The sequence below is a fragment of the Anopheles bellator genome, chromosome 2 (assembly GCF_943735745.2).
Source record: "Anopheles bellator chromosome 2, idAnoBellAS_SP24_06.2, whole genome shotgun sequence".
NCBI classification, from domain to species: Eukaryota; Metazoa; Arthropoda; class Insecta; order Diptera; family Culicidae; genus Anopheles; species Anopheles bellator.
This window is the reverse complement of record NC_071286.1, coordinates 17430376-17457555: the sequence shown is the minus strand read 5'-3', so window position 1 is coordinate 17457555 and position 27180 is coordinate 17430376. Positions and strand designations below refer to the sequence as shown.

The 27180-nt window shown below is 48.6% G+C and overlaps 10 protein-coding genes across 10 annotated transcripts; 5 read left to right on the top strand and 5 right to left on the bottom strand.

Annotated features, from left to right (window-relative positions):
- The first annotated feature begins 296 nt into the window (after window positions 1-296).
- On the top strand, window positions 297-3137 carry LOC131207113 (zinc finger MYND domain-containing protein 11-like). The gene is made up of 7 exons (XM_058199721.1): window positions 297-441; window positions 522-1360; window positions 1435-1654; window positions 1728-2287; window positions 2347-2496; window positions 2564-2719; window positions 2795-3137. Exons 1-7 carry the CDS (start codon window positions 297-299, stop codon window positions 2921-2923), a joined length of 2199 nt encoding a protein of 732 aa, XP_058055704.1. The 3' UTR covers window positions 2924-3137.
- On the bottom strand, window positions 3014-3770 carry LOC131209549 (uncharacterized). The gene is made up of 2 exons (XM_058202638.1): window positions 3632-3770; window positions 3014-3543 (listed from the first exon to the last, which is right to left on the bottom strand). The coding sequence occupies exons 1-2, from the start codon at window positions 3721-3723 to the stop codon at window positions 3414-3416; spliced, it is 222 nt and encodes a 73-aa protein (XP_058058621.1). The 5' UTR covers window positions 3724-3770; the 3' UTR covers window positions 3014-3413.
- Window positions 3771-3983: 213 nt separating this feature from the next.
- On the bottom strand, window positions 3984-7066 carry LOC131209809 (pyridoxal phosphate phosphatase PHOSPHO2). Its single transcript, XM_058202953.1, has 3 exons — window positions 6934-7066; window positions 5878-6595; window positions 3984-4498 (listed from the first exon to the last, which is right to left on the bottom strand). The coding sequence occupies exons 2-3, from the start codon at window positions 6274-6276 to the stop codon at window positions 4145-4147; spliced, it is 753 nt and encodes a 250-aa protein (XP_058058936.1). The 5' UTR covers window positions 6277-6595; window positions 6934-7066; the 3' UTR covers window positions 3984-4144.
- A 366-nt stretch (window positions 7067-7432) lies between these two features.
- On the bottom strand, window positions 7433-13002 carry LOC131207111 (uncharacterized). Its single transcript, XM_058199720.1, has 9 exons — window positions 12893-13002; window positions 12551-12755; window positions 11357-12473; window positions 10301-11298; window positions 8552-10236; window positions 8366-8480; window positions 8039-8286; window positions 7860-7959; window positions 7433-7783 (listed from the first exon to the last, which is right to left on the bottom strand). Exons 1-9 carry the CDS (start codon window positions 13000-13002, stop codon window positions 7433-7435), a joined length of 4929 nt encoding a protein of 1642 aa, XP_058055703.1.
- A 401-nt stretch (window positions 13003-13403) lies between these two features.
- On the top strand, window positions 13404-14270 carry LOC131207110 (uncharacterized). The gene is made up of 4 exons (XM_058199719.1): window positions 13404-13537; window positions 13595-13920; window positions 13990-14053; window positions 14110-14270. Exons 1-4 carry the CDS (start codon window positions 13504-13506, stop codon window positions 14247-14249), a joined length of 564 nt encoding a protein of 187 aa, XP_058055702.1. The 5' UTR covers window positions 13404-13503; the 3' UTR covers window positions 14250-14270.
- LOC131212891 (serine/threonine-protein kinase Pink1, mitochondrial) lies at window positions 14240-16961 on the bottom strand. Its single transcript, XM_058206961.1, has 6 exons — window positions 16383-16961; window positions 16203-16317; window positions 15521-16128; window positions 14857-15451; window positions 14673-14789; window positions 14240-14605 (listed from the first exon to the last, which is right to left on the bottom strand). Exons 1-6 carry the CDS (start codon window positions 16667-16669, stop codon window positions 14318-14320), a joined length of 2010 nt encoding a protein of 669 aa, XP_058062944.1. The 5' UTR covers window positions 16670-16961; the 3' UTR covers window positions 14240-14317.
- A 293-nt stretch (window positions 16962-17254) lies between these two features.
- LOC131210466 (exopolyphosphatase PRUNE1) lies at window positions 17255-18701 on the top strand. The gene is made up of 4 exons (XM_058203724.1): window positions 17255-17378; window positions 17440-17932; window positions 18012-18445; window positions 18515-18701. The coding sequence occupies exons 1-4, from the start codon at window positions 17334-17336 to the stop codon at window positions 18674-18676; spliced, it is 1134 nt and encodes a 377-aa protein (XP_058059707.1). The 5' UTR covers window positions 17255-17333; the 3' UTR covers window positions 18677-18701.
- Window positions 18702-18919: 218 nt separating this feature from the next.
- LOC131207109 (uncharacterized) lies at window positions 18920-20455 on the top strand. The gene is made up of 6 exons (XM_058199718.1): window positions 18920-19646; window positions 19735-19836; window positions 19908-19984; window positions 20042-20131; window positions 20238-20327; window positions 20396-20455. Exons 1-6 carry the CDS (start codon window positions 18920-18922, stop codon window positions 20453-20455), a joined length of 1146 nt encoding a protein of 381 aa, XP_058055701.1.
- A 349-nt stretch (window positions 20456-20804) lies between these two features.
- Window positions 20805-22018, top strand: LOC131207108 (uncharacterized). Its single transcript, XM_058199717.1, has 4 exons — window positions 20805-21507; window positions 21573-21649; window positions 21706-21855; window positions 21956-22018. The coding sequence occupies exons 1-4, from the start codon at window positions 20805-20807 to the stop codon at window positions 22016-22018; spliced, it is 993 nt and encodes a 330-aa protein (XP_058055700.1).
- Window positions 22019-23409: 1391 nt separating this feature from the next.
- On the bottom strand, window positions 23410-26794 carry LOC131208280 (DNA topoisomerase 3-beta). The gene is made up of 8 exons (XM_058200955.1): window positions 26691-26794; window positions 25866-26613; window positions 25677-25805; window positions 25543-25614; window positions 24877-25471; window positions 24154-24808; window positions 23944-24068; window positions 23410-23867 (listed from the first exon to the last, which is right to left on the bottom strand). Exons 1-8 carry the CDS (start codon window positions 26779-26781, stop codon window positions 23712-23714), a joined length of 2571 nt encoding a protein of 856 aa, XP_058056938.1. The 5' UTR covers window positions 26782-26794; the 3' UTR covers window positions 23410-23711.
- Window positions 26795-27180: the final 386 nt, after the last annotated feature.

Here is a 27180-nt window from a genome sequence, read left to right as displayed (position 1 = left end):
TAAGCATTTGTGTCCTTGATACCCGATCAACTAGTGTGTTTTAGATTCGCTTCTCATCATTAAAAATATTCTTTTAATACATTCCATGTAACTTGTATCTATTTCAGTTTCCTCTCCAAAATGGAAACGGGAAATACTTGTGTGGCCCAGGTGGTGATTCTACGATTCTCATTTGGTCCTGTGTCCTGACATTTGTCAAAGTAATCGAAAAAAGAGTGCAGCGAAGGGAAGAAAAGAGTAAATAATAAATACTAACCTTCGTTTTTAACAATCGTATTGTCCGAAAGTTGTACGAAATGGGGTCTCCGCATCCGAAAAACACTTGTCCGGACTTTATCAAACGCGTTTGGACCAAACTAATTGGGGCTCCGGACGAAAAACTCGAACACAACCGGCTTGTGAATCAGTTAAAAAAGCAGCGTTCCGAGGAATTTAGTGCAGGTTGGTGTTTGTGGGGGAAACTAAAATGGCAAAACACTGGGATCCAACATTCCATAATCAATTCTCTCCCCCGTGTCTAGACTATATAACGGAACAGCTCAAGTACGCCGTGACGGAGAACTTGCTGATCGAAAGTAGTTCCCCGCGAGGACGGAGCAAGCAAAAACCGCCTTCCGCCTGGTACGCACTACCAAAATGGCAAGACCAGCAGTTTTTTGCGGAGGAGCAGCCCGATTATTGGTGTTACGAGTGCCACTTGGCTACGGCTACGAGTGCCACGTACGAGAGCATGGTTAAATGTGAGTCTTGCATGCGCAGCTTCCATAAGAACTGCGCCAAAACGTCGCACGAGAAGCAGCTTGAGTTGGAGCAGTTCATTTCGAAGCATCAGCGCATAACAGTGTCCTCATTCGGAGGGATTGAAACGCTTAAACGCACCGGGCGTCAATCGATGGCCTCAGTAACGTTGACGGAGGAGAACAGCAACGATTCCACGATGGACGAGTCCCAATCTGAGGACACCTCGGTGTTGTTAGAAGTGACGGATGAAGAATCGTCGCTACTAAACGAGCGGCAGTTGCAAGATGGCACTGTGAAGCATGAATGTTCGGGATCCGAACTAGAGGATTCCACGGTGAAACAAGAAGAGCAGGACACGAAGCACACGATGTGCGAGGTAGACGAGCCAGAGTTTGTGTGCATTGTTCGTCTACCGAATCGTCGGGAACGGCTTAGTACACCACACGTTAAACCGGAAGACGATACAAATTCGGCCGCGGCCAGTGGTACGGAAGAAGATTTAATGCATCGTTACTGCTACGCTTGTCGTCTCCAACGGGAAGCAGGTTCTACCGCCAATTTGACCAAACGGGAACTCAACTATTTGCTCGACTTCATGATGCAACGATACCGGACGTGGGTCGGTAGTTGAATGCGCAAAAAGTGGACATCGCGAACCATACTAACGCTGTGATTCCGCTCTTTTGTTTTCAGCTACCAGATGACACGTTCTCGGCGACGAAACTGATGCAACCGAGCAGCCGGTCCGGTATGGAACGAAAGGTGATCGAAATCTGCAAACGGTTGCTACTCCGTTTTCCAAAATCTCTCGACGACATACTGAAGGCAGTCGCCACGGACCGGTACACTACGCTGCAAGAGTTCCAGGTCGATCTGCAAGACGTTGTGCATAATGTGGCCATCATCCATGGAGGTATTCGAAGAGTGATGATCATTGGCGGTATCACAACGGAATGCTTATTCATACTTTTCCTTCCCTCCGGCAGTGTCGTCGGGAGAGTACATTGCTGTGATGTACCTGTTGGCAGACTGCGTTTACGATATGGCCGAGATAAACCAGTGTCCGGATTGCTTTCGACATTCGAATGAAAGAATCGAACCGGACTGGTTCACCCGGCCGTGCGCAACGCGCCACGAGCTGGTCTACGCCAAACAGAAGAGCTTTCAGTACTGGCCGGCGAAGGTGGTGCGCGTGCTGAACAACAAATATGACGTACGATTCTTCGGCGAACATACGCGGGCTTTGGTACCAGCTGCGTGTGTCAAACCGATCGATACAGACCCGCGGACGCTGAAAATTAACCCTCGAAAAAGTGGTTACGAGGCGGCGATGAGGGAGCTGACCAAACATCAGGCGCTTCTAGATGGGCCCCGAGAAAGATTCTCATTTGGAAGTAGTGATCAGTTCGGGGACAACTTGGAGACTCCAAATAAAGCTACCCGACACAGTTTATTGAAGCGGCACAGTGAGAATCCAACGTCGTCCAAACCGTCCAAAAAACAAAAAATGAACAACGGAACGGCATCGGACGTCACTACTCCAAATGTAACACCGTAAACCGTAGCTTTTCGTTCACATTCGTAACTTAGTGTTTTCTATTGCAGAAAAAAGCGCCCGTGGCGGTGAATGTTTCGCCGCAGCACAGTGTTAGCACGAGCAACGGTGTCGCAGTCGCCACCATCAACCCCACTCCTCGATTGCCGCGCACGAAACAAAATCTGAAGATGACCCAGGGAGACATCGATCTCAATTGGGTAAAACGCTAGGGCAGCGTTGGTGCCGAAACGGGATACACAATGAAAGTTGTCGGTCTTCTTCTAGGTCAAATCACAGCTCGACCAAGCTCACGATCTGGAGAAGGTGAAGGAGGTGGCACTGCAGATCGTGCGGGATTATAACGAACGGCACCGCTCGGCCATTGAATCGCTGAAAAACTCGCACAACAATCGCATCGCGGAGGTGAAGAAAAAGCAATGGGTAGGTTGATGAATGAAACGGGTAGTGTGCTGAATCGCGCTCCCTGATCTTCGAATAACATGTGGCTCATTTCAGTGCTGCGTGTGCGAAAAGCCAGCCAGCTACTACTGTTGCTGGAATACGTCGTATTGCTCACGGGCGTGTCAGCAATCCCATTGGCCAGCGCACAAAACTCATCATAAACCAGCGCAGCACACCAAGTGAATAACGAATAACGATCTGGCGAGCATAATTTTAATCAGTTGAATCCGCATTTAAAGCGAATAGACATTCATCCGTAGGTTTGCCGTTCGATTTTATCGATTTTTTTGTTTGTAGTCTTCTCTTTGAATTTCCAATGTGATTGTTTAGTTTAAAAAGAGCATAATTAAAAGGCAAACTCAAAACGTGAATTCCTTTATGAAATAAAAATCCGTTCAAACGACACGTTAGCGTTTGACTTTTCATGGCATCCTGATTTAGTTTTATTGCATCGACCGGCGGAAAAGAGGTTGCAATGTCTCAGCACAATGAACAATCGATACAAACCTTTCCGATCTCGTCACCTTTTCCCGTTGAGATTTCAAATGAAGAGAAAAAGAAATTTTCAAGTGAACACCCCGTACACAGCACGATATTACGCATTTCTATTACGCACTACGCAAAACATCAACTCCACCCAGAAGATTAGATGACTTCTTTCCTTGCCATTTTATCACCGTTGCAAAGTGCCGCCAGATCCCGCCGTTGTCTCGATAACAGTCGTCTCACTGCCTGTGGCCTCCGATAGTCCCTTCAGGCGCTGCCGTTCGACGTCTCGCCTCACACCGTCGTGTAGCCGTTCACTAGGGGTCCGCCGTTGCGGGCAAGAGCAAGAGACAAAGCATCGGTTAAACCGAAGTCGAGGATTGGCACCCTTTTGCGTCCGCTTACCGGTCAGCGGCCTGGCTGTAGTGGACGTAAGCGATCAGACCCCCGCTGGCGAAACAAGCAGCCACGAAGGTAAGTTTAGCGGTCGTGGACATCGTCACTCTGCAAAAATTATTCTGGGCGCGACCAAATGCAAACTCCTGCTCTGCGCCGGGTTTGACATTTGCCTTCAACGCAAAGCAAGAATAAACGAAAACACCTGAGTAGCTCTTTCTCTTTCTTTCGCTGCGTACAGTACTACACGGAAACTTGTTGGTATTTCGCGCAATTTTGGTTTGATTTTTCAAACCATCACGGTGCGATCTGCTCATCATTGCCGTTGTCAGTTCAAGCCAGCAGAGTTATTTGATTTACGCAAACTAATCGACTTTATTAAAAACAGACTTAAATTTATTACATCGCGAAAATGCGGCACAAAAAACCGCACCGATCGTCCTCTCGTTGGTGCACATCAGATGCAAAAGCACGTGAATCGCATACAAAGATCGAAAAACAAAACAGTTTTACACCTAAACATCAGTCCTGCAATTCAGTCCATATGAGGTTACTTAGTTCGTGGCCATCGCTCCATTGCAGCACTTTGGCAGTGTACTTGTAGCCGAGATTGCCGATCGCACTCTGCAGTGCATCGTGACACGCGTAGCCGCGCCTGGCGCACGCGTAACCGTTACTGGCCAGCCGCAGCATGGGACAGACATCATTTTTGCCGTCGCCCGCGTAAAAGATCTTCTCGTACTCCACGTGGTGTTCGTCGTGCTGGCGGCGCAAGAAGTCGGCCAGGATTTTGCCTTTGCATAGATTCTTCGAGCTGAGCGCACACTCCGTCTGGTAGTGGTAGGGCCGCAGCTCCAGCAGTCCGCCGCTGTCGAACTTGGCCGGATTGGTTTTTTGTTTTGTTTTTTAAAGTTTTAAGAGTCTTTAGGCCTTAGGCCCTTTCGCCTCTGTCGGGAGGGTGGGACATTCTAGAGACTCTGGGCTGGGGGCCTCGGTCTTCTGTGAATGCAGTGGGGATGTGGAGATCAATAGTGCTGGCTCTGGAAGAGCTGGCTGGCTTTTGACTTGGAGGTTTTGTTGCTTTTTGGTGTTAGTGCATCCTTTGCCCTGCTACGGGCCTTGGAGCATTAGTATACTGTAGTGATTATCTATATGGTTTGTTAGTGATCGGGCTTAGGGTGGGGAGTTTGGCGGATGTAGTCTTTTATGAGTGTGGATATTACTGGGGGAATTCTTTGGAAGATGGGATGTGGTGGGAGGTGTTTTGGGGATGCATATTTAGTGATTGGACGGTGAAGTCGATAAGTCAGTTTTAAATTCTTAGATGCTTGTAATTGGAGGGAGGGCGGATTGGTATTGTCAGTTGGTTTGTTGGTCCGTTGTTGTGGGGGTTATTTGGGGAGAGGGGGGTTTTGGGGGAGAAGGGGGTTTTGGGCCAGGGAGGGAGGAAGATGGAGTAGGGTGAGTGGCAAAAATGGGGATGCATTTTTGGTGACTGGACGGTGAAGTCAAAACAGTCTGTTTTAAAATGCTTTGGGTAATTGTAATTGGTGGGAGGGCGGATAGGTTTGGTCAGTGTGTTTGTTGGTCCGTTGTTGTGGGGGTTATTTGGGGAGAGGGGGTTTTGGTGGGACGAGGGGGGTTATGGGCCAGGGAGGGAGGAAGATGGGGTAGGGCGGGTGGCAAAAATGGGGAAGCATTTTTGGTGACTGGACGGTGAGGTCAAACAGTCTGTTTTAAAATGCTTATTTATGGTTTGTTTTGGTGAGTGGGGGTAAGTGTAGGGGGAGCTATAGTTTGTTAATAAGTCCTGTTCGTCTGAGGAAATTGAGGAGTTTGCGTTCTTCGGAGGGGTGGTTAGAGAGGGCTATGGAGATGTTGTTGTCAATTTTACAGATTTGTCTTTCTGAGTCATATCCTAGGCAGTCTCTAATGATGTGTGTTGTGGTGATGGTGACTCCGCAGAATTGGCAGAGGGGTGGGCTGGATTTATTGAAGAGGTGGGAGTGGGTAAGACGGGAATGACCGATCCTGAGACGGGTTAGGGCCTTTTGATTTTGGCTTGAAAGGGTGTCGACCCAGGGGAGGGTGGAAGTTTTGATATATCTGAGAGGGCGGTTTGTAGTCTTAAACCAGGTTTGTTGCCAGTTTTTAGCAGTGGCGTTTTGTAGTTTTTTGAGGGCATCGCGGCGGGATAGGTTGGTTTTTAGTGGAGTGGGAAGGGTTCTGCCTATATTGGCAAGGTGGTCAGCGACGATGGCCGGATTGGTGAACACACTGTGCACGTGGCGTCCAATGTCGTTGAAATCGTTCCACAGGCGAATAAACTCCGAGTTCGAGTCGCTGATGATGATCACGTGAAATCCGTGTCGTACAAGATTGGCAATGCACGCCTTCATGCCCGGCACTTCCGGGATGCCGCGGATCGCCGACGCAATGTCCATCGGTTTGAAGCCGGCCTGGTGGAGCAATCGAAAGACGCGCTGCATGTACGGAATCCAGCCACACGAGCGCAGAATACTGCGCACCTCCGGCGGGATACCATCGGGGCCGAGCAGATCTCTCACCACAATGTCCGTGTTATGCTCGCACACCGTGTGGTCAAAGTCCAAAACGGCCAGCCGCTTAAGAAGTTGGCCCGTCCGAGAGAACATTACGAGCGGCGACGGCGCCGTTTTCGCCAAAACGTCCGGTGGTTTCGTCTTTCCCGATGAGACGTAGCAACTGCACGGAGGATATCACGGAGATACGCGTGGACAGTAGCGAAACACTGATCACGTTCCTGATTTAGTTCTCGCGCGTTCCCAGCGCAGCACACTGAACTTTATGCTGCTCCGTCGTACGAAGGAATCATCCGAATCGTCGAACCAGTCGTTGGTTCATCCTTTTTGGGTCGCTTTTCAGACGAACCCGCGGTGTTGTTCTAGGCGAAACCGAACCCCCGTAACGGTCGTGTCGCTTGCGATGTGTGTTCTATTTTAGATGAGAAAGTTCATTATCAAAACCGTCGGTGAATCAGGCGGGGATTGCGGCAAGATGGGGCGTCGTTTCTCAGCCGCCCGGGCGGTGGGCGGGCGCGGGATGATGGATGCGGTTGATTCTGCTCATCGACGGCAGGCGGTACTTGCACAAAACAAACAACAAACGCGAGTATCGCGCCCCCACACCCGCGTCACACAGGGTCGCAGCGGCTTCGAGGGGCGTCGTCACAGTCAATTTGCGATTTGTTTTCGTTTTCGTTTTTACTCTTCTTGCCACGCTAAGATGAGTTTCGAGGCCGCGGGCTTGGGGCGGTGTTGCGGCGTTCTTACCTTCTCTGGTGGCGTCGTAGTATTAAAGCGTTGTGGTGTACCAAACGACGAAAGAAGCTCGAAGCAACCGAGTGACCGAGCGGGCGGTGTCGGCGTGCCGCCAGGCGAGATGCAGGCGAGTGCAGATCCGCTGGTGATGATGTTTTGTTGTGATATTCGGCCCGTGACATCCGATCTACAGTGGCACGCATAGTTACAAGTGCGGACTGGCGAAACATATTTGTGGTGACCTCACCACCGGTGGCTGGAATAAACACTGTATGTCTCCCTGGCAACCGCAAAGTCCAAGTAACCGTTGAAGAAACTCAACTAAATTCACCAATCAATGCGATTTCCTGATATTTCGATGTATTTAACTTATCTATATCCTGTTAAAAATGCAAATCCGCCTTCGGGGAACTTTTTTCCCTGCGCCTAATGTAGAATCGATAAAATGATACTGCGAAAACACTAGTTGTGTATCCTTCCCATTTAAATTGTTTACCTCTTGCTCTAGTTATTACTTGGACGAAGCTAGTACATTGTTGAACTCGGACACCTTACCGCGAATGTAACGCTCGTTCTGTGCTATTTCCTCCAGAAACGCGGTACGTAGTTGCTGCAGGTTCGGCAAATGGTCACAGTCGCGTATATTCAGCAGGGCGGCGAAAAAGTTCTCCCACACCGCCTTCTTGAAGTAGCGCGGCATGGCACTCTTGATGTTCCAGTTGACAATGTTCTTCTCCACCTGCATGTACTTCCCGAATAACATCACGTGGGCCGTTCCAGCCACACCGTATAGATCCGGTTGATAAGTCCATGGTTTGCGCTCCAGCATCTCGATGCACGTGAACCCCTCGGTGGTGATAACCTTTGGGCGAAATAATGTGGCAATTTCAAATTCCACTGCTCTTGACGACGAGAAGACGAAGAGTTCGAAGGCTTACCTTGGTAAATTTGATTCGATCATTCTTGAAGGCTTTCATATCGATGCTGACACCAAAATCGATCAGCTGCACACACGGTACAGCCGATCCGAGGTCAATTCTGTGAAATGAAGAATCCAAAACAATGGAATTACAAAATGAGTAACAAGCATCTTTCGAACAAAGCAACAACACTTTACGGTGCCATCAGCAGAAAGTTATCCGGCTTGATATCGGCGTGGATGATCTGGCAGCTATGGAGGTGGTCGACGATCGATAGGATCTGCGACGAAATGATCATGGCGATGAACTCATCCATATTGCGACTGGTCGCACTGTGGACCGCGTTGCACACGTCCAGAATGTTGCCGTATCGCGAAAACGGAGATATAAATATGCTCGCATTGTTACCGATGATCGCGTAATCGATCGGCAAAAATCCTGCCAGCTGAGGATGGAAAGTATTGATAAAGAAAAATGAGAATACCCAACGTCCGATGCACCGATAAACGCAGCAAAACGCTTACAATGTCAAAATTAGTGATGCGGCTTCGCAACTCCAGGCAGATGTAGTACTCCCAAAGGTTCGCCGGACGTTCCTGCTTCAGTGCGAACTGTTTCCCTGTCGCCACGTGATTGGCACTGTTTTGATAAAGTTTTCAAAAAATAAATCCATGCTCCAGGTAACTAAAATTAAGGATAGGTTTCATTACCAGTAAATGGCACCGTATGTGCCTTGGCCGATCTTGCGTTGCACCTCAAAGATGTTGCCATCCGGCACCTCCACATGGGCCGCCTTTTTGAGCGGTTGCACCTTGTTCACCATCTTGCACGTGGGGACGCTGGTGGCAAGGTAGCTCATAAAATCTAGCTGATCCAGAAACGCTTCCTGCAGCTGTCTATCGAACGGATCAAAATCCTGTGCTTCGACATAAGCATTGATCTGCATCTGTGTGCTGTCCATGTCGATCGCTTTGTACCGGTAACCATTGCTATCCGAGTCACTGCTACAATGCTCGTCGACTTCCTCCCAGTTTTCGGCCTCCTGTGGGACGGCGGGTCGCGGTTGATATATGGAAACTTCGGCATCCGCGACATCCGCCATGACATCCGCCTCCAACTGCGGACCTGGCGGCATAAGTAAACTAGCGTGACCGCTAATGCCACCCCGGACGTTCGTAATCTTCAGCGGAAGAGGCGGCCGTGGTGCCAGTGGCTCCGCGAATGTGTTTTGCTTTGGGGAAGGTGTTCGAAAGCCGTCCTCCCGGATGACGGTGGAGTTCATTGCAGCCCGATTGATGTTCATCGAAAAAACCGCAGTGTTCAGGTCTTCCACCGAACCATGCTTTCCCTGCGCAGTAGATGCCCCCAATGAACCTGTTTGGGGCAGCGGCGAAGGAAAATCGTCCAACTCAATCTTGATAACCGGAGATAGTTGCATCGGAGGGGGCTCCGTGGTCGGTACACGGATGGTAAACTTGGGCAGCTCCATACTGGCATCCAGCTGGAGCGATTTTTCCACCTTTATCGACATCATATCGGGACACGATGTCACCTTCTGGTCAGGACACGGCAACGTGTTCGCAGGCGACAGGACTCTTCCCGGCTCGACGATTTCCGCCCGGTCGCCACCCGCCTTTGGCTGCGGAGTTTTCATGAGATCGCTCAAATTGAATGAGCTTCGTGACGCTTTAGGTTCACCGGAAGTGACCCCAATGCCGTCGGCGCTGGCCTTCGGTGAGAACGTTGTCTCCAGCAAATCTAGGAAGGAGTTACCCGAGTTCGGCGGCTTCTGGATCAAAACCGTGGAAGGCGTATTTGTGGTGGTGTTGTGCGTGGAAAGCGTGCTACTGGCCAGCTCTGGAACGGTAGAGAGCGGTTTCACCAACTGCAACGGTACGGTGTTCGTTCTTTCGGTGGCAAGTCGGAACGAGGCGATCGAGTTGACGTCCATGTCACGCTGTGCCAACTGAGAAATATTACGCTGAGCACCGATCACCGGTTGGCAGTCGGTAAACGTTGGTTCATCGAGCAGATTGAAAACTCCTCCCAGACGACCGGGCCCAGCACATGGTGTTGTGGCCAGCAATGCCAGTGGTTGTGCCGCGAATGTTGGTGCTGCAGCTGATGCTGATCGCAAGATCACTTGATTTTCTTTTTCGGCTTCTGGTGACGGATTGTTAGGACTCTCGGTGGCTGTTGGCAGATCGCGTTTAATCACCAGCGGAATGTTGGCCATCGTTTCTGTACTGTCGAGGTGTATGCAAAAAATACCGCCATCACTTGGTGGCGGAACTTTAAAGACGCCATCATTTGTAACCGTTTGCGAGTCTGCTGGTTTCATGGAAGATTGGATGTTGGACGTAGCTCCCGAAACTTGTGGTTCTGGAGAAAGTGTCTGGCAAGAGATGACACAAAAGTTGTTAATTAAAGGTGAAAGTTATACAATTTTCTTCACTAACCTGCACATCGCCGGATGATTTCGTTACCGCTCCAACGGCAGTTGATGAATGGGTGCTTGTTTCCGTACGCTCCATAATGGTCGACAACTGCTTGTGGCTCTGGGTGCTATTGCAAGTAGACGAACCTGGCGTGGAGGTGGACGGTGGCGTTGAGCTTTCTACCACCGGAGGCACATTTTCGTCATTTACAACAATCTCCGCCGGTGCCGGAACATTTGGTGGCTCGGTTACCAGTTCGGCCGAACTCAGTGGACTGATTGGGGACTCCTTCGGCATTTCCGCTCCACCGTTCAGTAATTCGTCATCCTCGAACATAACCATGCGTTTTGCAGTACCTCCCGCTCCTTCGATATTGGCCGTTAACGGTTGCATGCGGAGCGCTGGGCCAAGCGGAGTGCTTCTGTTTTTTACGAAAAAGTTGAACATCTGCGTGGAGCAGGTATCGTTCGGATAGTATGGTTGGTCAGTGGCCTTTGAAGTGGTGCCAATATCCTCCGGTTTGCCTGCATCTTCGTCAGACTCTTCCACAAAAATATTGAACTTCGGCGGAACGGCCAATGACGGGGAGTGTTCCTTTGCAGCTGCCCCTGGCGCCTGGCTTTCGTGGGGAATTAAATATTTGACCGGTGTTGGTTTGCAGTCTTCCTTTTTGAAAACTTCCTGCTGAAGTATTTCGTTTGAGATTCGCTTCCGTGACGTCGGTTGATCGGACGTGGATGATGGTTGATCACATTCGACGGGCTGAGAAGCCATTCGGTTCGAATGTTTTACGCTTCGGCTGCTTATCTCGTCTTCAGTTTCCTCCAATATACACGCGGCTGCGGTACGTTCGGTTGGGAAGACCGATCGCCGTTGGCGCAACCTCTGTTGCTGCTCATCGAGCGGTGCTGGAGCCATACTGTACCGAGCTATGCCCATTGAAATCCGTTTTGATTCAACGTGCGTCTCATCCATATCAACCGGACATACGTCGTCATGATAACGTCGGTCGACACCTTCTGCAAAACAAAACACAGTTTGAATCGGAACGAACTCTGATTGAAACGGATGACTTACTGTTAATTCTACCCTCCGTCCATTTCGAAACCAACAGCTCCTCGATTGACTTTTCCTCCTTACGGTTAGCGTACATTTCGCGAGTTCTTGTTTGGATGTTCGGATAGCATTCGTCGATGGCAGGATTGAGATTCGGTGCAGTGGCGATGGCATTGGGTAGGTTGTTACGCAAGTGCAGCGGATGTAAGCGAATCCCGACTTCAGCTCCACGACCCCACACGCGGTTCATCGTGTCTACGAACTTGTTCTCGACCGCTTTGCGAAGGAAGTACCGATAGGCACGCAATTCTTCGGGCGAATATTCCTCATTTAGCTTGGCCCGACAATACAGCCTAATTTTGTCGTACATTGGAATGGCCCTTTCCATTTTGTCTCCGACGCACACGCTTAGCTCGAACGGCTTTTGCGGCATATTGCGGCGGTGAAACTTAGCGGACAAATTCAACCCTCGACCGTAGTTATCCACCAGTAACGGAATCGGTTCGAAAATATCGTCGTCCATCGGTATGTCGAAAGAAGGGGCCTGATGTTTGCCAAACAGAACCGGTTTCTTGTGTGTGCCCGATTTGGCCAAGCGAGCCGCTTCGACAATGTTTTCCGCTTCGTTGTGAACGCTGGAAAAGGGATGCACGATAGATGCGGCCACACTGCCACCACCGTCTGGCTCGTCCGTGTAAACGATTGCGCCGCCACTGGGAGCGTTTCGGCAGATGCTGTTTGTGGCAACATTTTCTTGATTCACAACACCCGGTTGGTAACTTTTCACGGCCAGCCCGGTACGCACGCTACCAACGTGCTTTTTGCGCACAGATTTGAGGGACGTAAGGGCATTACGGCGGTCTTCAAGTGATGTTTTGAACTTGAGCTTGCTGCACTCATCCTTGTGCAGGAACCTTTGGGACATGGAAAACCCAAAGGCAGTGTGGGCTTGCTCCAGCTCGGCTTTTGGTTCAGCGCCAGCTGCGATACCCTTCTGGAAGATTTCTTCCGTTTTGGCAAAATTATCTACGGCATCATAATAGTAGGCCCACGCAATGTACAGATCCGAGCAGAGCGTTCCGACGCCGCGATTGTAAAGCTCGTTGTATAGCTCCACCGGAGCGGACTGGGTGTCAATCTGGTGTTCACGACGGGAGGAAAACAAAGGAACATTTTGATTCATCTCTTTCGTACTGCAATCTGAGCAATTCTTACATATTTGATGCACAGCTTAATAAACCGCCGGTCCTGTGCGTAGCGGGGGTCGTTTTCGAATGTTTGCACACACCGACGGATTGCATCGTTCAGTACTGCCGGTTTCGCGCTGCTCGGATTAGTTTGTTCCATCCAATAAACATAATCGAACCAGGCTGCAAGAGGATCATCGCCGCTGTCATTTTCAATCGCTTCCTCGCGCAACCTTGAATTGGGTACAGAAGGGAAGAATGTAGGAGATTATACGTGCAAACACTGTTACAAACAGCTGAAATCTCCATCTTGGATGTTTGTCGCTTCCCCGATCCCACACAAGTCAACGGGAATACATTCCAAACTTACTTTCGATCCTCTTCCCATCGTTCGGGGGTAAGGAATGCGTACTCCAACTGCTCAATATTTCTTCCACCGCGAAGAGGTTGAATGTTTTCCTTTTTATCCTCCAAATCCATTGCAAATCACCGAATCGCTGTTTTTGCTGGTAAACTTGCGTTCTGTGCTGCTTCTTCTTTCGTGTTGAACGTTTTTGACGGTTGGTTTCAAACGCTGGCAACACAACTTTTTTGAGCAAGGTGAGTAGTGGTAAGCTGTCCCGAAAAGTTGCTGAATGTTTACGACACTCTCTGTTTTACAACCGAGAATCGCAAAATACTTTTAAAGAATGCATAATTTAATTATTCTCTCAACAACTAATTTAATCAATTAAAGTTAATGTTGCAAATGTTATCAAACTACGAAACAATTCATGGCGAAGCATTCAGCACATGCTGGTTGTCAGCAGAACGCGGAAAGTTCGAATTTGACAGCAGATGAATTTAACTTGGCGTCGAAACAGAAACAGAATCAAACCAGCTTTGTTTATCAAACGGTTTTGTGTTGCAAACATATAATAAGTTGTTGTTTAGTGTAGTTGTGTTTCTATTGTTGGTCACATCATTCTTTGCCCTACGATCATGGATGAATATTTACAATCTAGTTCAGTTTCAGGTGGGTACTGGACGATCATTCGGTTTGTGAATGTTTTCACAACTTTTATTATTGTAGATGTGAACGTTTTTTTGGAACATTTCTTGATGAAAGTGATAGAAATTGAAGACACTATTTCTGAGGAAGAAACCAGAAAAAATGTCCTTTCAAACGACCTGAACGCTGTGTTGGCAAAGCTTCGAGATGCCGCTTTAAGGGAATCAGATTTGAAAGAAAACAAAATGATCGTTGCCCAGCAAAATGCGCATTCCGTTGAAAATGATTCGGAAAACGTGAGCCTGGTTGAATCGCGCAAAACTAGCACAAAAACAGCACTTTTAACAGAACTTCATCGAATTCTTGGAGTAACGATAGTTTGCGTTCCTGAGCGCAAGGAGTTTGAAGTAAGTATGGTTCATGACCCACGTTTTTACACATCCAAAAGCTTGGCTGAATCACTTCCCTAATTCTAGATACATTTCAACGACGAACGAGGAACGAGAGCATCCTTTACGTACAACACTACCGGAATTGAATGTAGGAATTTCTTACAAATTAACTTAGAACATTATTAAACCACCCAATTTTTTCAGTAACTGATTTGCACCCAGCGCTCGACAACATCGAAGCAATTCGGTCACATTTTCGGGAAACAAACGATTTGATTGGATTTTTAACAGTTTTGCGTAAAAAGCACGTAGTTAACAGCAATATGTCTACGGCTCCAATGTAAAAATAAATAATCTTTATTTCAACCCGCACTATAGCTCGTTCCGATTACAGAAACAATATCACATAAACTTACGAACTGCCGATAACAGTGTGTGCCCAATCGATGGCACGCCTGATGCGCTCCAGGCGGGCACGTGCTAAGAAGCTGCCAATCAGTAAGTACTCCGTGTAAGTCCTTCGGCCCATGGTATCATCCGGTGTGATGCGCAACGGGCCTTCGCACAAGATTTTCGTTGTGAGACTGAGCAACCACTGCAGGATCTCGTTGCTGGACGGTGAGCAGCCGCCACGCAGCCATGCGGAGGGCGACCACAAAAACAACTGCACAACATTCGCCGCAATATCGGGGCTCAGGCGCTAAAGTAGTGAATGGGAATCAGTTAATGATCATAGAGCAACGTTATCGAGGTTGATGTTCACCAACCTTTTTCGGGTTCTTCTGTAGGATATTCTTCACCAGGTGCTGGATCAACTTGGGCACAGTGGGGTTCAGTTCCGGCAGCATATCATCAGTGTATGTGCTGTTTCTAAGTGCCGATTGCTGTGACAAACATAAAAAAGAAACGTTGTGAAAAGCATTCCTATGACTGGCTGGCCTGTTTGCTGACCTCTCCGGAATAAAATGGGTTGGAGTGCCCAAAAATTTCGTAAGCAATCGTTCCACAGGCCCACAGATCCGCTTTGCTGTAGTTTAGCAAGGCGAACGTGCCCGTCGTTTGAGTGATAATTTCCGGTGCCATCAGTGCCACATTTCCGCCTTTGTCAATCTCGTCTGACGTATAAGGAATGCGCAGTCCGTGCTGTTTATCCGCAACGCAGCATCCAAAATCGGACAGCACTAATGTGGGAGGCATGTTGGGTCGCACTTCGATCAAGATGTTGTCGGATTTCAAGTCACGGTGGGCGACACCGTGCCGATTTAAGTGGGCCACCGCTTCCAGTAGCTGTGCGAAGAGAAGAATTCGCGTCCGCATATCCATATCGCTGTGCTGCTGAAGATATTCTTTCAGATTCCCCTCGTATCGTTTCATCAGCAAGAAGAGACTCATATTTCGGCCGTATCCCTGAGGATTCAGACGTTGGGGCAACGCCATTGGATACAGCGTGGTAGACATGGACAAATCCGGTACCTGGTCACAGAAAACGCCATACATTTCCACCACATTCGGGTGTGGTGGCAGAAAATTGGTTTTCTCGAGCAAGCTGAAACGAGCAACATGGTTCCCCGAATATAATTCCACCCTTTCGCTGAATGCGTTTCCAATGCGTTACCTCTGCTCCCAGGCCGTTTCCACCGTTCTTCTCTTCGCCGGAACCGTTTCACGGTACATTGCCTTAATGATGGCCATGGCGTTGCTTTGGATGTCGTAGTTGAACATCATTTTCAGAGCGAAAGGGTACTCCGCAATGTCACACTCCGTTTCCAAGTTGTCGCGAGCAAAGCTAGCCGATGTATCGTGACTTTCGGCAACGTTCTCCGATACAGTTCTTGTTCGAGTCTCACTATTGAAACGAACCTTTCGTCCCTTGGCGGGAGGCGCTTTTGTTGGGAACATGCCTTCGTTTACCATTTGCTGAAGCGCCACCGCAGGGTTCCGATCCGGAAGCAGCAATGGCTTTTCATGCGACTCTTCGCTTACTGATGCTTCGTACGGTTGTCTCAGGTGTGCATGAAGGTCCGGGGAAGACGAAAACAGTGTTCCTTGGCCATTGTGGACCTCACTTACGGCAGGTTCCTTCAAGGAAGCGGCATAAACCACGGCGGAACACCCTTTTGCGATCGGGGGACCTATGTTTAGGTTGTCGATACCGAACTCTTCATCCAATCGGGACTCGATATCCTTCTCGCCCACCTTCTGCTGGAACTTTGACATTGCACGCTGCAAAACAGATCGTTTATGCACAAATCAGACCAATAAAATCCAATGAAAAAGTATGCAGGGCGCATTCGTACTCTAATCTCCCAGCAGACACCTTCCAATTCATCGTTTTTGGTAAGAACTCCATCGCCGGAAGCCAAGCTGACGCCTACAAGCGCAAAGAAGGGCGTTGAGTCACCATAAAAAAGCCTGTCGAAAGCAGTAAAAATTAATCGGCTGATAATGGGTCCATCGTGCAGATATCATGGTCTTACTTTTTTGTTGCCTGCAAGCGCAAATCGACAGAGTACGGATTGGTGACCCGATTCAGCACATTATCGATAAACAATCGACGGGCGTGATTACCGAATCGCAGAAAGCTGTTGCTCCGAAACTCGTTGATCCGTAGATCATGCTTTAATGCTTCGTTTATGTTGTTCACTTTTACGCCGTCGGTCGGACTCGTCCAAACGTTGCTGATGTGAATATCCCGCTTGAGATAGCTCTGCACCAGCAGGCGACCATGCTTGTACAGCCGTGTGGTAAGCAGGCGAAAGGACATTTTTCACTATCCTGCCCTCGCTTTGCAGTTTGCACCGGAAATGAGCGTGTGTGCGAAGGAAATAATTTAACACATCGACACGTCGTTGGCGCTCCCGACCTAATGGCGACTTATCGACGATTTCTCTTTTTTATTAAGTTTTCTTCGTGTCTATTTGTCGAATTCGGTGAACACCAGATCGATATTAGCTAGGCTCAGTTGCAGGACAGGTAATCTTCACGCTTATTGTAGAATTTCTTGCACAAAGTCCACCAAAATACTTGAGACGATTATTTACGACGAAAATTTTCTGTACCAATCAAAACACAAACACAGACAGCTTTTCGCACAGTTGTCAAATTGGTTCGATGACATTGCCATTGTCATTTTTTGTTCGTGTGGTCGATAAGGGTTTCACTTTAATGCCTTTAATTTTTGAAACGCAATTAATGAAGGTATTTTTGACTAATGTTTTTCACATTTAATCGATCAGTAGCAAATTATAATTTTCGTAAATATTTCCCAATATTATTTTGTTTATCATAAGCCTTCTCTTCGTGAGTCGCACACATGTAGTTTTGACTGAATTACTTCAATCAGCTGCAATGGTAAACAAACTAAATCGCATTAGAGTCCCACTTATTCCGGATCAAAGTCAATCATCCGTGCCGGAACCCAGGACACAATGAATAAATATTTACAACAATGCAAAGGGCTGCTCCAGAGTGCGGTGAGGAACAAATATCGACAATTGGAGCAAATATTCGAAACGTTTCCATTTCTTACCGTAGACCCACAAAATAGCCATCATTGGCAACGAAAGCTGTGATTTGGACTCGGCTGTAAGTGCGTTGGCCTTAGCGTTTCTCTTGCACCAACGGCCAATGCTAGTAGAACCGTGGCACACAAAGGATACCGTAGTTTTTCCAGTGCTGAATGTGCTTCGCAGCGAATTGCCCCTGAAAACGGAAGTAACGTACTTTCTCAAGCAGCGGGGCATTTCCTTAAACAATTTAACCTGCAGCGATGAGATCAAGTGGGAGGACGAAACAAACATGGATCTCGTTTTGGTTGACCACCATCTAACAAAACTCGGACAACCAGTGATCGGCATTATCGATCACCGTCCCGTTGACGTCGGAGTGCAGCAGTTTAATCCGCAAGCATTTCGAACGATCGAATTGGTGGGTTCTTGCGCTACACTGGTCGGAAGGGAAATTTTGAAGAGCGCAACAGCGAAGCAGCTAACTGAGGGATATGAGGAAGCACTGGAGCTCTTGTATGGTAGGGATACTGATTTTATGACCCTACCGATGAAACCATCCTTTCAACGGCAACAGCGATTTTCAATTGTATCCTACAGGTGCCATCGTGTTAGATACTGTAAACTTTTCAAAAGAAGCAGATAAAGCGAAACCACTCGACTATGAAATTGCAGAGTCCATCGAAAAGGAGACGCATTCCACTACTCCGGAGAACCGGGACACCCATAGAGAATCGATGTTTAAATCCCTCGTTGCAGCCAGAAGTGATGTCTCGGAGCTGAACGCATATCAGCTTCTGTTGAAGGATTTGAAAATTTTATCCGAAAGCAATCGGGTTGTCACCTTACCCGGCTTTCCCATGTCCGTGCAGGAGTATCTGCGGCTGAGTGGGCGGAAGGAACATTTATCCCGCTTTGCTAGCACTACAAAAAGTAACGTGGTGCTGCTGCTCGGGCTGAAGATTCTGCCCGATGGCAGCGTCCGTCGTGATATTGGAGTGGTTCCCATCGACGATAAACGGTTGGCGGAAAAGGTAGGCGTGCCGTGCCGTTATTTATTTGTCAATTTTACTTACGCATTTGGTGCATTTATAATTCCACAGATTGTTGCAGCTCTGCTAGGGGACAAATCGACTAGTTTTGGTTTAGAGAAAATAGAGACAGAAAATGTGGCTGATGGAGCCACATTTTTCCAGCAACACAGTTTGAAGGCATCTCGAAAGCAATTGATTCCGATTGTGAAACATGTCCTTAGCAGTTTGTAGTGAAATGAGAATAAAAGTTTACAAATAATTCAAATCGAAGCCCGGTAGAATCCATGCTTATATGTGCTTACTTATCCCCAAACGATCGAAGTGATTCATGATGCACAATTAAGGCAAGGTAAAAAGATTGATTACGACCTATCTAGCAATTTGGATGCTTTTTTCTACAGCCCGACTGTTATAAAGGGCAATCGCCTCCAACACTACACGGATAGTGGTTCGCGAATCACCGATCAGTTCAACATGGTGTCGTACAGTGCAGACCGAATTGTGTTTCTAGTCCATGATATGCTGGGCGGACCAATTTCTAACGATGGATCATATTCGAATCTTCCCGGACGCTTCATTCTAACCATTCTAGTCAGTTGTTGTAGTGTAACGTTTTTCGCGTTCAGCGTTACTGAGCTTAGGGCGATTCTGTACGGTCAGGATTTGGTGCTAAGTGTGATCGATATGTTGCTATTGCTCGGTATTGCGTCGACCCTTTTCTCAATGCACATTTCGGCCATTGGCAAATATATGACCAGATCTCGTGTGTCCTTCTTTCACTGTTTGGCTGATATCGATGGACATATGTACACGTTAAACATGCACCGAGATCCTTCCAAGTCTCTGGCTACCAACTGTACCGCGGTGTTCGTGGTCTCTGTTTCTATTGTGCTGCTGCATTTCGCTTCCCACTATCTTCATACGCAAGATAGTGCAAAATCTGTAACAGTCGCCTTTAAAGCTTACGGCCTTTTTACCATCTTTGTAATGTGTGGCCTGTTTTTGGTACTGTGTCAACAGCTGAGATTCAGAATAAAATGCATAGGGGGCCATTTGAATAAAATAGTTGACATCGCTAACCGTCGCAATATCCGCTCGAGAATCAGGGATCTGCAATCGTTGTCAATCATTCATAGCGAGTGTTTCCGGGGAGCCAATTGCCTAAATGATGAGTGTGGCTTAACTAATGTGTCCTTGTATGGTAAGTTAGTAGCAACGAGCGGTGCGCCGATTAGTAGAACAGTGAATATTGATGAAGCATTAGTATGATTGCTGTTTTCTGCAAGCAGCGCTGGTGTTTTATATTCTTACATCCAAAAGCTTTCAGCTGTTCTACACTTGCTCAAAACATTTGGATTTGAATCTCGACCTTGCGGTTACCGAATTTTTAGGTAATTCCCCTTTCAACCTATCGCATCGTTTGAGGCAAACGTCACACTTTTAAGTGTTCTTTCCACTTTAGAACCTGTTACTTTACTTGTGGTCACGTTTGGGTACCTTTCGCTCAGCACATACACCGGAGAGATGGTATTAAAAGAGGTAAAGCTGCAGGTGTAAATCGACTATATTGTATGATTAGAAACATTAAAATTTCAGATGCAGTTAGTAGTAAACAACCTGCATAAATTTGAATCGTTGTTAGAAAAATCAGACTCATTCGGGCTGTTCAGCGATAACACAAACGAGGTAATTTTTCTCCTCAATTGGCAGCAACATGTATGAAAAAATTGATTTTCTTGTTTTTATTTGTTTATTATTTATTTAACAATTTATTTTACGTGTCCCCACGCAGATCGAACAGTTGGGTCATCAAATAATCCACCAACCGATTGCCTTCACGGTTTTAAATTTCTTCCAGATCGATCTCCGGTTTTTCCACTTGGTAAGACTCTCGAGAGAAAATTGCATTGACATCGCAACGTGACTATTGATTATCCGTTTCACCAACAGATTATGGCATCCGTGGGGACTTATCTTATCATTCTACTTCAGTTCGATTTTAACAATTAGCCCGGAGTAATCGCGTAAAAGCAATGCGCCGTGAGTGTTGCATATCGTAACGATTGGCTTGCAAAATTAATGCTTTCATTAACAAAAGTAACATTCAACGTGGACATATGCAAGAACCGTTCGTTGGGGAACATAAGCCAGCCAGTTTTATGATGGTTATGAATATTAGAAAACCTGAACATCAATCTGTTAGCTCTGTCAGATGCATACCACGAATGGGTCCAGAATCGAGCGACCGGAATGAAAAGAACGTAGTTGGTCAATCATGGAGGAATCCGCCCACTGCGGTTTGTTTAAATTGTTCGGCTTGATGCCCATTTTTGCAACCGGAGACACCGTCGGCTGGAAAATGGTGTTCAACGAGTGTTACAAGTTGCTACTCATTTCGCTACTCCTGACCCTGCAGATTGCCATATATCAGATGCACATCGAGGAGGACTTTGCTGGCTGGTTCATCAGCACCAGCACTCTGCTCACCTGCTTCGTGGTCATCATTCAATCTCTGGTGTCATCGAAAGGGCTCCGACTGTTGCTGCAGGAGCTAACTGAAATTGACTGCTCCGTAGGGGCCACGTTTTGCGTTGCGCCAACACGCGGTGCAGGAAGTGCCACGCTTTACGCCCTTTACGCAGTCGGTTTGTTGCGAGGGATTTTCCGAACCGCGCTGATGGTGGTGCTTGCCGTTCGGCCCTTCTGGATCGCCCTGTGCCTGTTGGCACCGTCACTGATCATTTTGGTGCGCATAAATCTGCAAATCTATCTGATGCAATTTATCGGCTTGCAGCTTCGCGCCATTCTGGACGAACTTTCCTCCCTAACTGCCGATGCTGGCGCGGATTGTGAGTTAGGATCACCGATTGAAAATGTCCAGCCCGAGGAAGCTCGTTGTGCTGCTGTGTTGCAACGAACGGAGAGGGTGTTCGGGAGGCTGCAAAAGTGTTTGATTAGGATGAATTCCCTCTTCGGTTGGTCAACCGCAGCGATCGTAGTGTTTTCGTTTGTCCTCATCACATTCCAGCTGCGATACCCGCTGAGTCCGCTGCCTCTGTATGGTAAGAGTATTCATCCGTTGCTCAAAAAGATGCAATTCTGGAAACATGTGGCACTTTCATTTCAGCCTCGCTAATCGATGTCCTTCATGCGATCCTTTTCCTGTTCATGCTGTGCCATGCGTCAACGGTAGCGACTTCCCGTGTAAGTTACTGCAGGCCAGATGCCACATTTGTGTCCAAGCTCTTCTAATTCCGTAGGTTGCCGATATAGAACGCGCATTGTTGAAGCCCTCCTATCGGGCGTCTTTCTGGGACCAAGTGAACCACTTCGCCGTTCGTATCCAGCTGCATCCGTTCGAATTTACGGCCAACGGGCTGTACGCCATAAACTACGGGCTGTTCTGTTCGGTAATGTGTACTCCGTAAAAAAAATTGTGTACCAAGCGCCTCCATTTTTTAAATGAACTTTGTCTATTTGGACGCACCGTTGTCCCCAATATCTTTATAGACCCTTGCGGCGTCAGCCACGTACATCGTGATAATGTTCCAGTTTGATCAGAAAACCCCCTGAAGCGGAAAGATGGTTTCGACTCGCTTCCCCCCGCCGAATAACGATTGGATAATTGGCGCGCGTGGTTTAACGCGATAAGCCGCGGGTGCTCGCGGCTTCTCGTGCGAGGCTGTGTTTGCTTGCGGTCGGTTTCACAAATACCGCTGTGATGTGATGCTGGCCTTGGCCGCGTCGCGTCGCGAGAATTAGTTGAGTCCCATATGCGTTGCGCGTAACTTCGCGTATCGATGGTTTCCGCGGCCGTTTGCGCGCGCGCCCTTTGTTAGGGAGATCAATGGCGGAAGCTATATTTTGGAGTCTGCGGCGCTGCAAGTTCTTCGTTGCTGTTGTTGGTGGGTCGCATCCAGGATGGGGTGGTTCGAAAAGTTTACCGTCTGCTGCGTGGTGATCGTGATCGCGTCCCTGTCGTGTATGCTAATAGCGACGGTGCAGTTGTTGCACCGGCTGGAAGATGTCATCAATCGTGAAAACTATGCGCTGCTGGACCAGTTCCACACTCTGCGGCAGCGAGAAGTTCAGCCTGGAAACGAAACGGGCCCTGCGGTTGATTACACCCAAGTATCGCCCGACCCCCTGTTGGCGATCATCATACGATCGGCGAAAGGAAACCTTCTGCTGCGTAAAACAATCCGGAAAACCTGGGCACGAATCACTCCTGATTCGTGCCGTGGTGTCGTGCGGAAGTTTGTTCTCGTTGGCGGCGGCTCAACTGGTCAACGTGCGGAAAATCTGACAACAAAAATGCGCCGAGTAATGCGGCGCCGCGGGATGATCGAGAATGTGCGCTATTTCTTGTTCGTCGATGATCGTTTCTTTGTCAACACCCGCTTTGTGCTTGACTCGATCGAACGTGTATTGCCGACGGCGGAATTCATACTCTGTGGCTCGCATTCCGTCACTCATCACCATACACCGCAGCAGCGGCGCCAACCGAGTGGCGTCGTCTGTGATACTTCTTTACCCGTTTTGGTGTCCGCCGATGTCGTGCGCAATTTCTCGACCTCCGGTTTGCCCGCGGTGCGCCACGGCAAGTGGCTGTACTTAAGCCTTCGTGATACGGAAGCGATTCTCGACCAACACATGATCGATGCGACGCGTCTGGCATATTTCTTCACGGCGGCGCTCGATCGGCTTCCAAAGAGTAGCGCAACGAAGCCAACGCTTTCGTCAGTGGTCGAACGCTTGTGGGCCGCAACGAACGGAACGTCGTCGACGATAGAATGCTAAACGCGAAACAGTATTTCACTTTACGACACTAGCACTCTGCAAGACCACTCAGCAAGCACACAGTATTGAAAGCCGCATCTCATAAGACTAAAATTCGTGACACGCTTACGTTTCAATAACCGACGCACTTACTGGCAATGCGTGTACAAATGTGTAATGTATAAGAGCTGTTTATTAAATTATCGACCAAATGTTGTAAACATTATCAGGAGGATGTGTGCAATGTTGTCTCTAGTGTCTAATTGATAACCGATAATACTGGGCAAAAAGAAATCGAAGCCTAGCGCCGAAATTTCGAGGTTCGAAACGAAGGGTTCTGCTTTATTGGGTTGCGGGGGTTCACAAATCGGTTCCATAGAGTGTGCCTTAACTCAATGCAAAATGCGCCGGGCCGTTTGATGCCCGTTGCCGCCTGATTCTGGTGTTTCGCTTCGTTTGTGAAATGAAAAAGAACGGAGTAGAAAAACTACACAAAATAGGCTGCCAGCTGTGCCATCTTATCCTTGGGAGGTTTGTTGCGGCCACGTCCACCTTTGCCTCCTCGGCCGCGGAAACCACGGCTACGGCCTCCACGGCCACCGGCCTGGTTGCGTCGCATCTCCACCGCTTTGTGCTTTTCAACCTACACCGTAAGGAAAAAGATGAGCGACAATTCTTAACAGTGAATCGCTCGGCTGAGTGCCCCGACGGCCACTTACCAAGGGTACGAAATCGGCAAAACAGAAAATGCAACCCTTCTTCTCTGTAACCCCGTCGGCGAAGGGTGACTTGTCCTGCTTGTAGACGGCAGTGACCTGTTGCGCACCGCATTCTTCACAAGAATCTACACACAACGAAAGCGCGCGTTAAAGCGTAAAGTGGTTCGGTGCGTTGTCTAACGATGCACTCTACGGCCAGCCGGTACTTACCTTCTACTGTCACCTTCATGGCGTCCTCGAAACAGCTGATGATAACGTCGCACACATTGCACACCAAGCGCCACGTTTTCGGTGCCATCGTACAGTCCAACACCAGCACGCCGCGATCGCACTCGAAGCAGCTGGAAACACCGAGAGTCGAGAGCGAGTGGGCACAGGTCGGATGAAGGCAGCTGTTGCAGCCCGAGCTTTTCGGCATATCCCTAAACGGCGGGTGATTGTAGCAGTACGGGCAGAGCGGGAACGACTTTCCCTTCGCCCCGTTCGTCCATGCGACCAGCTCGAAGTCATCGAGCGGACACTTGAGCTCGCGGTACACGCGTATAATACCCTTCAGTGGGAGTGTGTACGTTTCGTCGCACGTCGAGCAGTGTAACCGGGGCGGTTTCGTCTGTATGTACTTCATGTACCGGCGGCACTTGCCGCAACGCGACAGTGACTTGCCCGATGAACACAGCGAGGAAAAGGTTGCTTCGAACAGCATGTCCATGTTGCTAATGTTCTGCACGAAGTAGAGAAACTTGAGGCGAAATATCTCGACCGCATGCTTCAGCACGAGCCGATAGTCGGCAGATCCCTGAGAGATGAGATTCAATTGCTGCTCCACGGCGGATCGCATCGTTGGCAGGACCAGCTCGGGGTCGATCTGTGGAATGAAATGATGGCAAAATAAAGAACCTGCTCCCAGGCTGGCGTTTGGCCGTGCGAAACTACCTTCTGATAACCGTGCACGAGCACGATCCCGAGATTGGTTGGGGTAAGGGTACGACCGCCACCGATCGAAACGTAGTTACGCTGACAGATATTGTTTATGTGCACCGGAATCGATGCGTCTGTCCCGATGCCGTGTTTTTCCATCAACGTGATTAACTCCGACTCCGTCAGGTAGTCCGGCGGTCCGGTTTGGCTTTCAACCAACCGTATGTCGCTAATCTTTACCTTCTCGTTCACCGTGTACTGGTGGCCGAGTTCGTTTTTGGCGAAACTTTGCCAAGTCATCACCTTGGTGAATCCGGGATCGAGCAGAACACTGGTGGTGGCCGTAAACAGTTCACCTCCGATGCGGAACTTGGTCGTGTGCGAACGATACTTTAGATCACGGGAGATGGTGCCGAGGAAGTGGCGACAGATGTAATCATACACCCGCCAGCTGTCCCCGTCCAGCTCGTTGCGTGTGGCTAGTCGCATCGGGGTGATCGGTGGATGGTCACCGGCATCGTTACCCTTCTTCGGGTTGGTCATATCGCGCGCAATTGCCTTTGCTTCGTCGCCGAATTCCGCCGACGGTTGCAGCAACCGAACGACACCACTGAAGAGTGAACAAAACATTCGATTTATGGGAACGAACGAACGAACCAACTGAACTGAGCAGTCACTTACCTCAGATCAAAATTGGCTGGATATTGCGTGGTTTCCGTTCGCGGGTAACTGATGTATCCTCGTGTGTAGAGCCTAACAATGAAATTGGACGTTAGACCGAACCTGGAAGTGGGACATACTTTCTACAGATTTACTTTTCCGCAAGTTGCATTGCCATATGTGGACCAATGCCTAAGCCCGAGCTTGCTGCACGCATCAGCTCAACGGTGTTTAGGGCCTGAGGTCTCGGACGGGTCTGATCCTTTGAGGTAACCGCTTCAACCCTAAAGAAGAGAAGATGTTTCAAAACGATGGGCACCACGAAAATAAAACGCTTTACTTACAGAGCTTCCTTGTGTTCCTTCACTTTGTTAAGGTAAATGCAAGCAATTTCCTTCTCAAACACCCGTACTCGGTGCCATTCCAGTTTCACCTCCGGATTCTCGCCCACCGTTACCTGTACGTACCAGAATGTTTCCGGTTTGAAGGTTTGTATTTCGTCGTGGCGTTGGACGCAAAATCCAAGCGTCGGTGTTTGGCAAGGGCCGTACGAGATGAGCGACGCGTCCAGATCGGCATACTTTCCCTGGAAGAACTTGGTCTGGAAGCGAGTGAACGCGCAGCCGATGCGCAAATCTAGCTCCTGCCGGGCGTCCACCGATTTCGCTTCGTTCTCGTTCGGGTGTATCAGATTGTCCATCGCGTACTTGATGTCCTTCTCGGTGATGGCGGAAAACTTCGCCCGGTACGTTACCCGGTTGGAGTTTACGTTGTGTATCGAGCCGGACACGGCTGACATCACCTCGAAGCAAATGTTTTCACCTTCCTTGTCACAATCCAGCCATAGTATTAGATATTCACATCCCTTCGCCTCCTGGCCCAGGAAAGAGGGCATTCGAAGGTTGGGTGCCGCTTCCTTCTTCTCCGTGGGACACGAGAACAGCTCCACCGGGTCGACGCGATCCCACGAGTTGTACTTGCCGACAAACTCTAACCCCATGATGTGCCCGCACACGGAGGTCATCTTGAAGCGCACCGTTTCACCGCGGAACTGGCCTACCCATTCGTGCACGGAGCATGCACTATTCGATCCTGCCACAAGGTGCGAGAAGTTATCGTTACGAACGGGTCAAATGCTACCGGTGGGAGGTTCAACCTCCAACGCGTACCTTTCCGCACCGAACACTTCCCATTGCTCAGGATACCGGCAAGCGACGCGGCGAGCGATGGTTTCTCCGCCACCATTAGTGCAACCCTCATCTTTATGGTGTGCTGTAATAATCTCTTTTTTAATACTTGAACAGTGGCTACTGGCAACTTAAATCTGCTAAAAAGGCCTGTTTCCTGGCCAATAAATATGTATACCGAAGCAGGCGGCGTTTTTGGTCGTCACCCTTTTTTCGTCTGACATTTGCAATGTTTGACACAACCTGGCGGCTGTGTAGCGGAGGCTATCTTCACGCACAGACCTCGTCGACAGTGGGCTAAATTCTTGCGTTCGTACGGAGTGTTATTGAAAAACGAAGCGTCTACACTGAAAATTATATAAAAAGGCTCTGAACCAACCAGGTAAATTATTTATCACTAGCGTTTCGGCAATATTCATGGCCGAATTGAGATAAATTTTAAGTTTTTCCTTTTTTAAATTTCTCTTTTGTG

What these genes read in the sequence shown, in the direction of transcription:
- LOC131207109 (XM_058199718.1), top strand. Translation starts at nt 18,920, where the DNA reads ATGGTGTCGTACAGTGCAGACCGAATTGTGTTTCTAGTCCATGATATG. An exon ending in AACTAATGTGTCCTTGTATG is followed by an intron (nt 19,647 to 19,734) that starts GTAAGTTAGTAG and finishes TTCTGCAAGCAG; the next exon opens with CGCTGGTGTTTTATATTCTT. An exon ending in ATCTCCGGTTTTTCCACTTG is followed by an intron (nt 20,328 to 20,395) that starts GTAAGACTCTCG and finishes TTTCACCAACAG; the next exon opens with ATTATGGCATCCGTGGGGAC.
- LOC131212891 (XM_058206961.1), bottom strand. Translation starts at nt 16,669, where the DNA reads ATGTCCTTTCGCCTGCTTACCACACGGCTGTACAAGCATGGTCGCCTG. An exon ending in CGCTTGCAGGCAACAAAAAA is followed by an intron (nt 16,318 to 16,382) that starts GTAAGACCATGA and finishes TGCTTTCGACAG; the next exon opens with GCTTTTTTATGGTGACTCAA. An exon ending in GAAACGGCCTGGGAGCAGAG is followed by an intron (nt 15,452 to 15,520) that starts GTAACGCATTGG and finishes TGCTCGTTTCAG; the next exon opens with CTTGCTCGAGAAAACCAATT.
- LOC131207110 (XM_058199719.1), top strand. Translation starts at nt 13,504, where the DNA reads ATGGATGAATATTTACAATCTAGTTCAGTTTCAG. An exon ending in ACAATCTAGTTCAGTTTCAG is followed by an intron (nt 13,538 to 13,594) that starts GTGGGTACTGGA and finishes TTATTATTGTAG; the next exon opens with ATGTGAACGTTTTTTTGGAA. An exon ending in CTGAGCGCAAGGAGTTTGAA is followed by an intron (nt 13,921 to 13,989) that starts GTAAGTATGGTT and finishes CCCTAATTCTAG; the next exon opens with ATACATTTCAACGACGAACG.
- LOC131209549 (XM_058202638.1), bottom strand. Translation starts at nt 3,723, where the DNA reads ATGTCCACGACCGCTAAACTTACCTTCGTGGCTGCTTGTTTCGCCAGC. An exon ending in TACAGCCAGGCCGCTGACCG is followed by an intron (nt 3,544 to 3,631) that starts GTAAGCGGACGC and finishes GCGGACCCCTAG; the next exon opens with TGAACGGCTACACGACGGTG.
- LOC131207113 (XM_058199721.1), top strand. Translation starts at nt 297, where the DNA reads ATGGGGTCTCCGCATCCGAAAAACACTTGTCCGGACTTTATCAAACGC. An exon ending in CGGACGTCACTACTCCAAAT is followed by an intron (nt 2,288 to 2,346) that starts GTAACACCGTAA and finishes TTTCTATTGCAG; the next exon opens with AAAAAAGCGCCCGTGGCGGT. An exon ending in AGGTGAAGAAAAAGCAATGG is followed by an intron (nt 2,720 to 2,794) that starts GTAGGTTGATGA and finishes GGCTCATTTCAG; the next exon opens with TGCTGCGTGTGCGAAAAGCC.
- LOC131209809 (XM_058202953.1), bottom strand. Translation starts at nt 6,276, where the DNA reads ATGTTCTCTCGGACGGGCCAACTTCTTAAGCGGCTGGCCGTTTTGGAC. An exon ending in TGTTCACCAATCCGGCCATC is followed by an intron (nt 4,499 to 5,877) that starts GTCGCTGACCAC and finishes AATCCGGCCAAG; the next exon opens with TTCGACAGCGGCGGACTGCT.
- LOC131210466 (XM_058203724.1), top strand. Translation starts at nt 17,334, where the DNA reads ATGAATAAATATTTACAACAATGCAAAGGGCTGCTCCAGAGTGCG. An exon ending in AGCACTGGAGCTCTTGTATG is followed by an intron (nt 17,933 to 18,011) that starts GTAGGGATACTG and finishes TGTATCCTACAG; the next exon opens with GTGCCATCGTGTTAGATACT. An exon ending in ATAAACGGTTGGCGGAAAAG is followed by an intron (nt 18,446 to 18,514) that starts GTAGGCGTGCCG and finishes ATAATTCCACAG; the next exon opens with ATTGTTGCAGCTCTGCTAGG.
- LOC131208280 (XM_058200955.1), bottom strand. Translation starts at nt 26,781, where the DNA reads ATGAGGGTTGCACTAATGGTGGCGGAGAAACCATCGCTCGCCGCGTCG. An exon ending in GAAGTGTTCGGTGCGGAAAG is followed by an intron (nt 26,614 to 26,690) that starts GTACGCGTTGGA and finishes ACCTTGTGGCAG; the next exon opens with GATCGAATAGTGCATGCTCC. An exon ending in TCGTGCACGGTTATCAGAAG is followed by an intron (nt 24,809 to 24,876) that starts GTAGTTTCGCAC and finishes TTCATTCCACAG; the next exon opens with ATCGACCCCGAGCTGGTCCT.
- LOC131207108 (XM_058199717.1), top strand. Translation starts at nt 20,805, where the DNA reads ATGGTGTTCAACGAGTGTTACAAGTTGCTACTCATTTCGCTACTCCTG. An exon ending in GAGTCCGCTGCCTCTGTATG is followed by an intron (nt 21,508 to 21,572) that starts GTAAGAGTATTC and finishes CTTTCATTTCAG; the next exon opens with CCTCGCTAATCGATGTCCTT. An exon ending in ACTACGGGCTGTTCTGTTCG is followed by an intron (nt 21,856 to 21,955) that starts GTAATGTGTACT and finishes ATATCTTTATAG; the next exon opens with ACCCTTGCGGCGTCAGCCAC.
- LOC131207111 (XM_058199720.1), bottom strand. Translation starts at nt 13,002, where the DNA reads ATGGATTTGGAGGATAAAAAGGAAAACATTCAACCTCTTCGCGGTGGA. An exon ending in AATCATCCGGCGATGTGCAG is followed by an intron (nt 10,237 to 10,300) that starts GTTAGTGAAGAA and finishes ATCTCTTGCCAG; the next exon opens with ACACTTTCTCCAGAACCACA. An exon ending in ACATACGGTGCCATTTACTG is followed by an intron (nt 8,481 to 8,551) that starts GTAATGAAACCT and finishes TTATCAAAACAG; the next exon opens with TGCCAATCACGTGGCGACAG.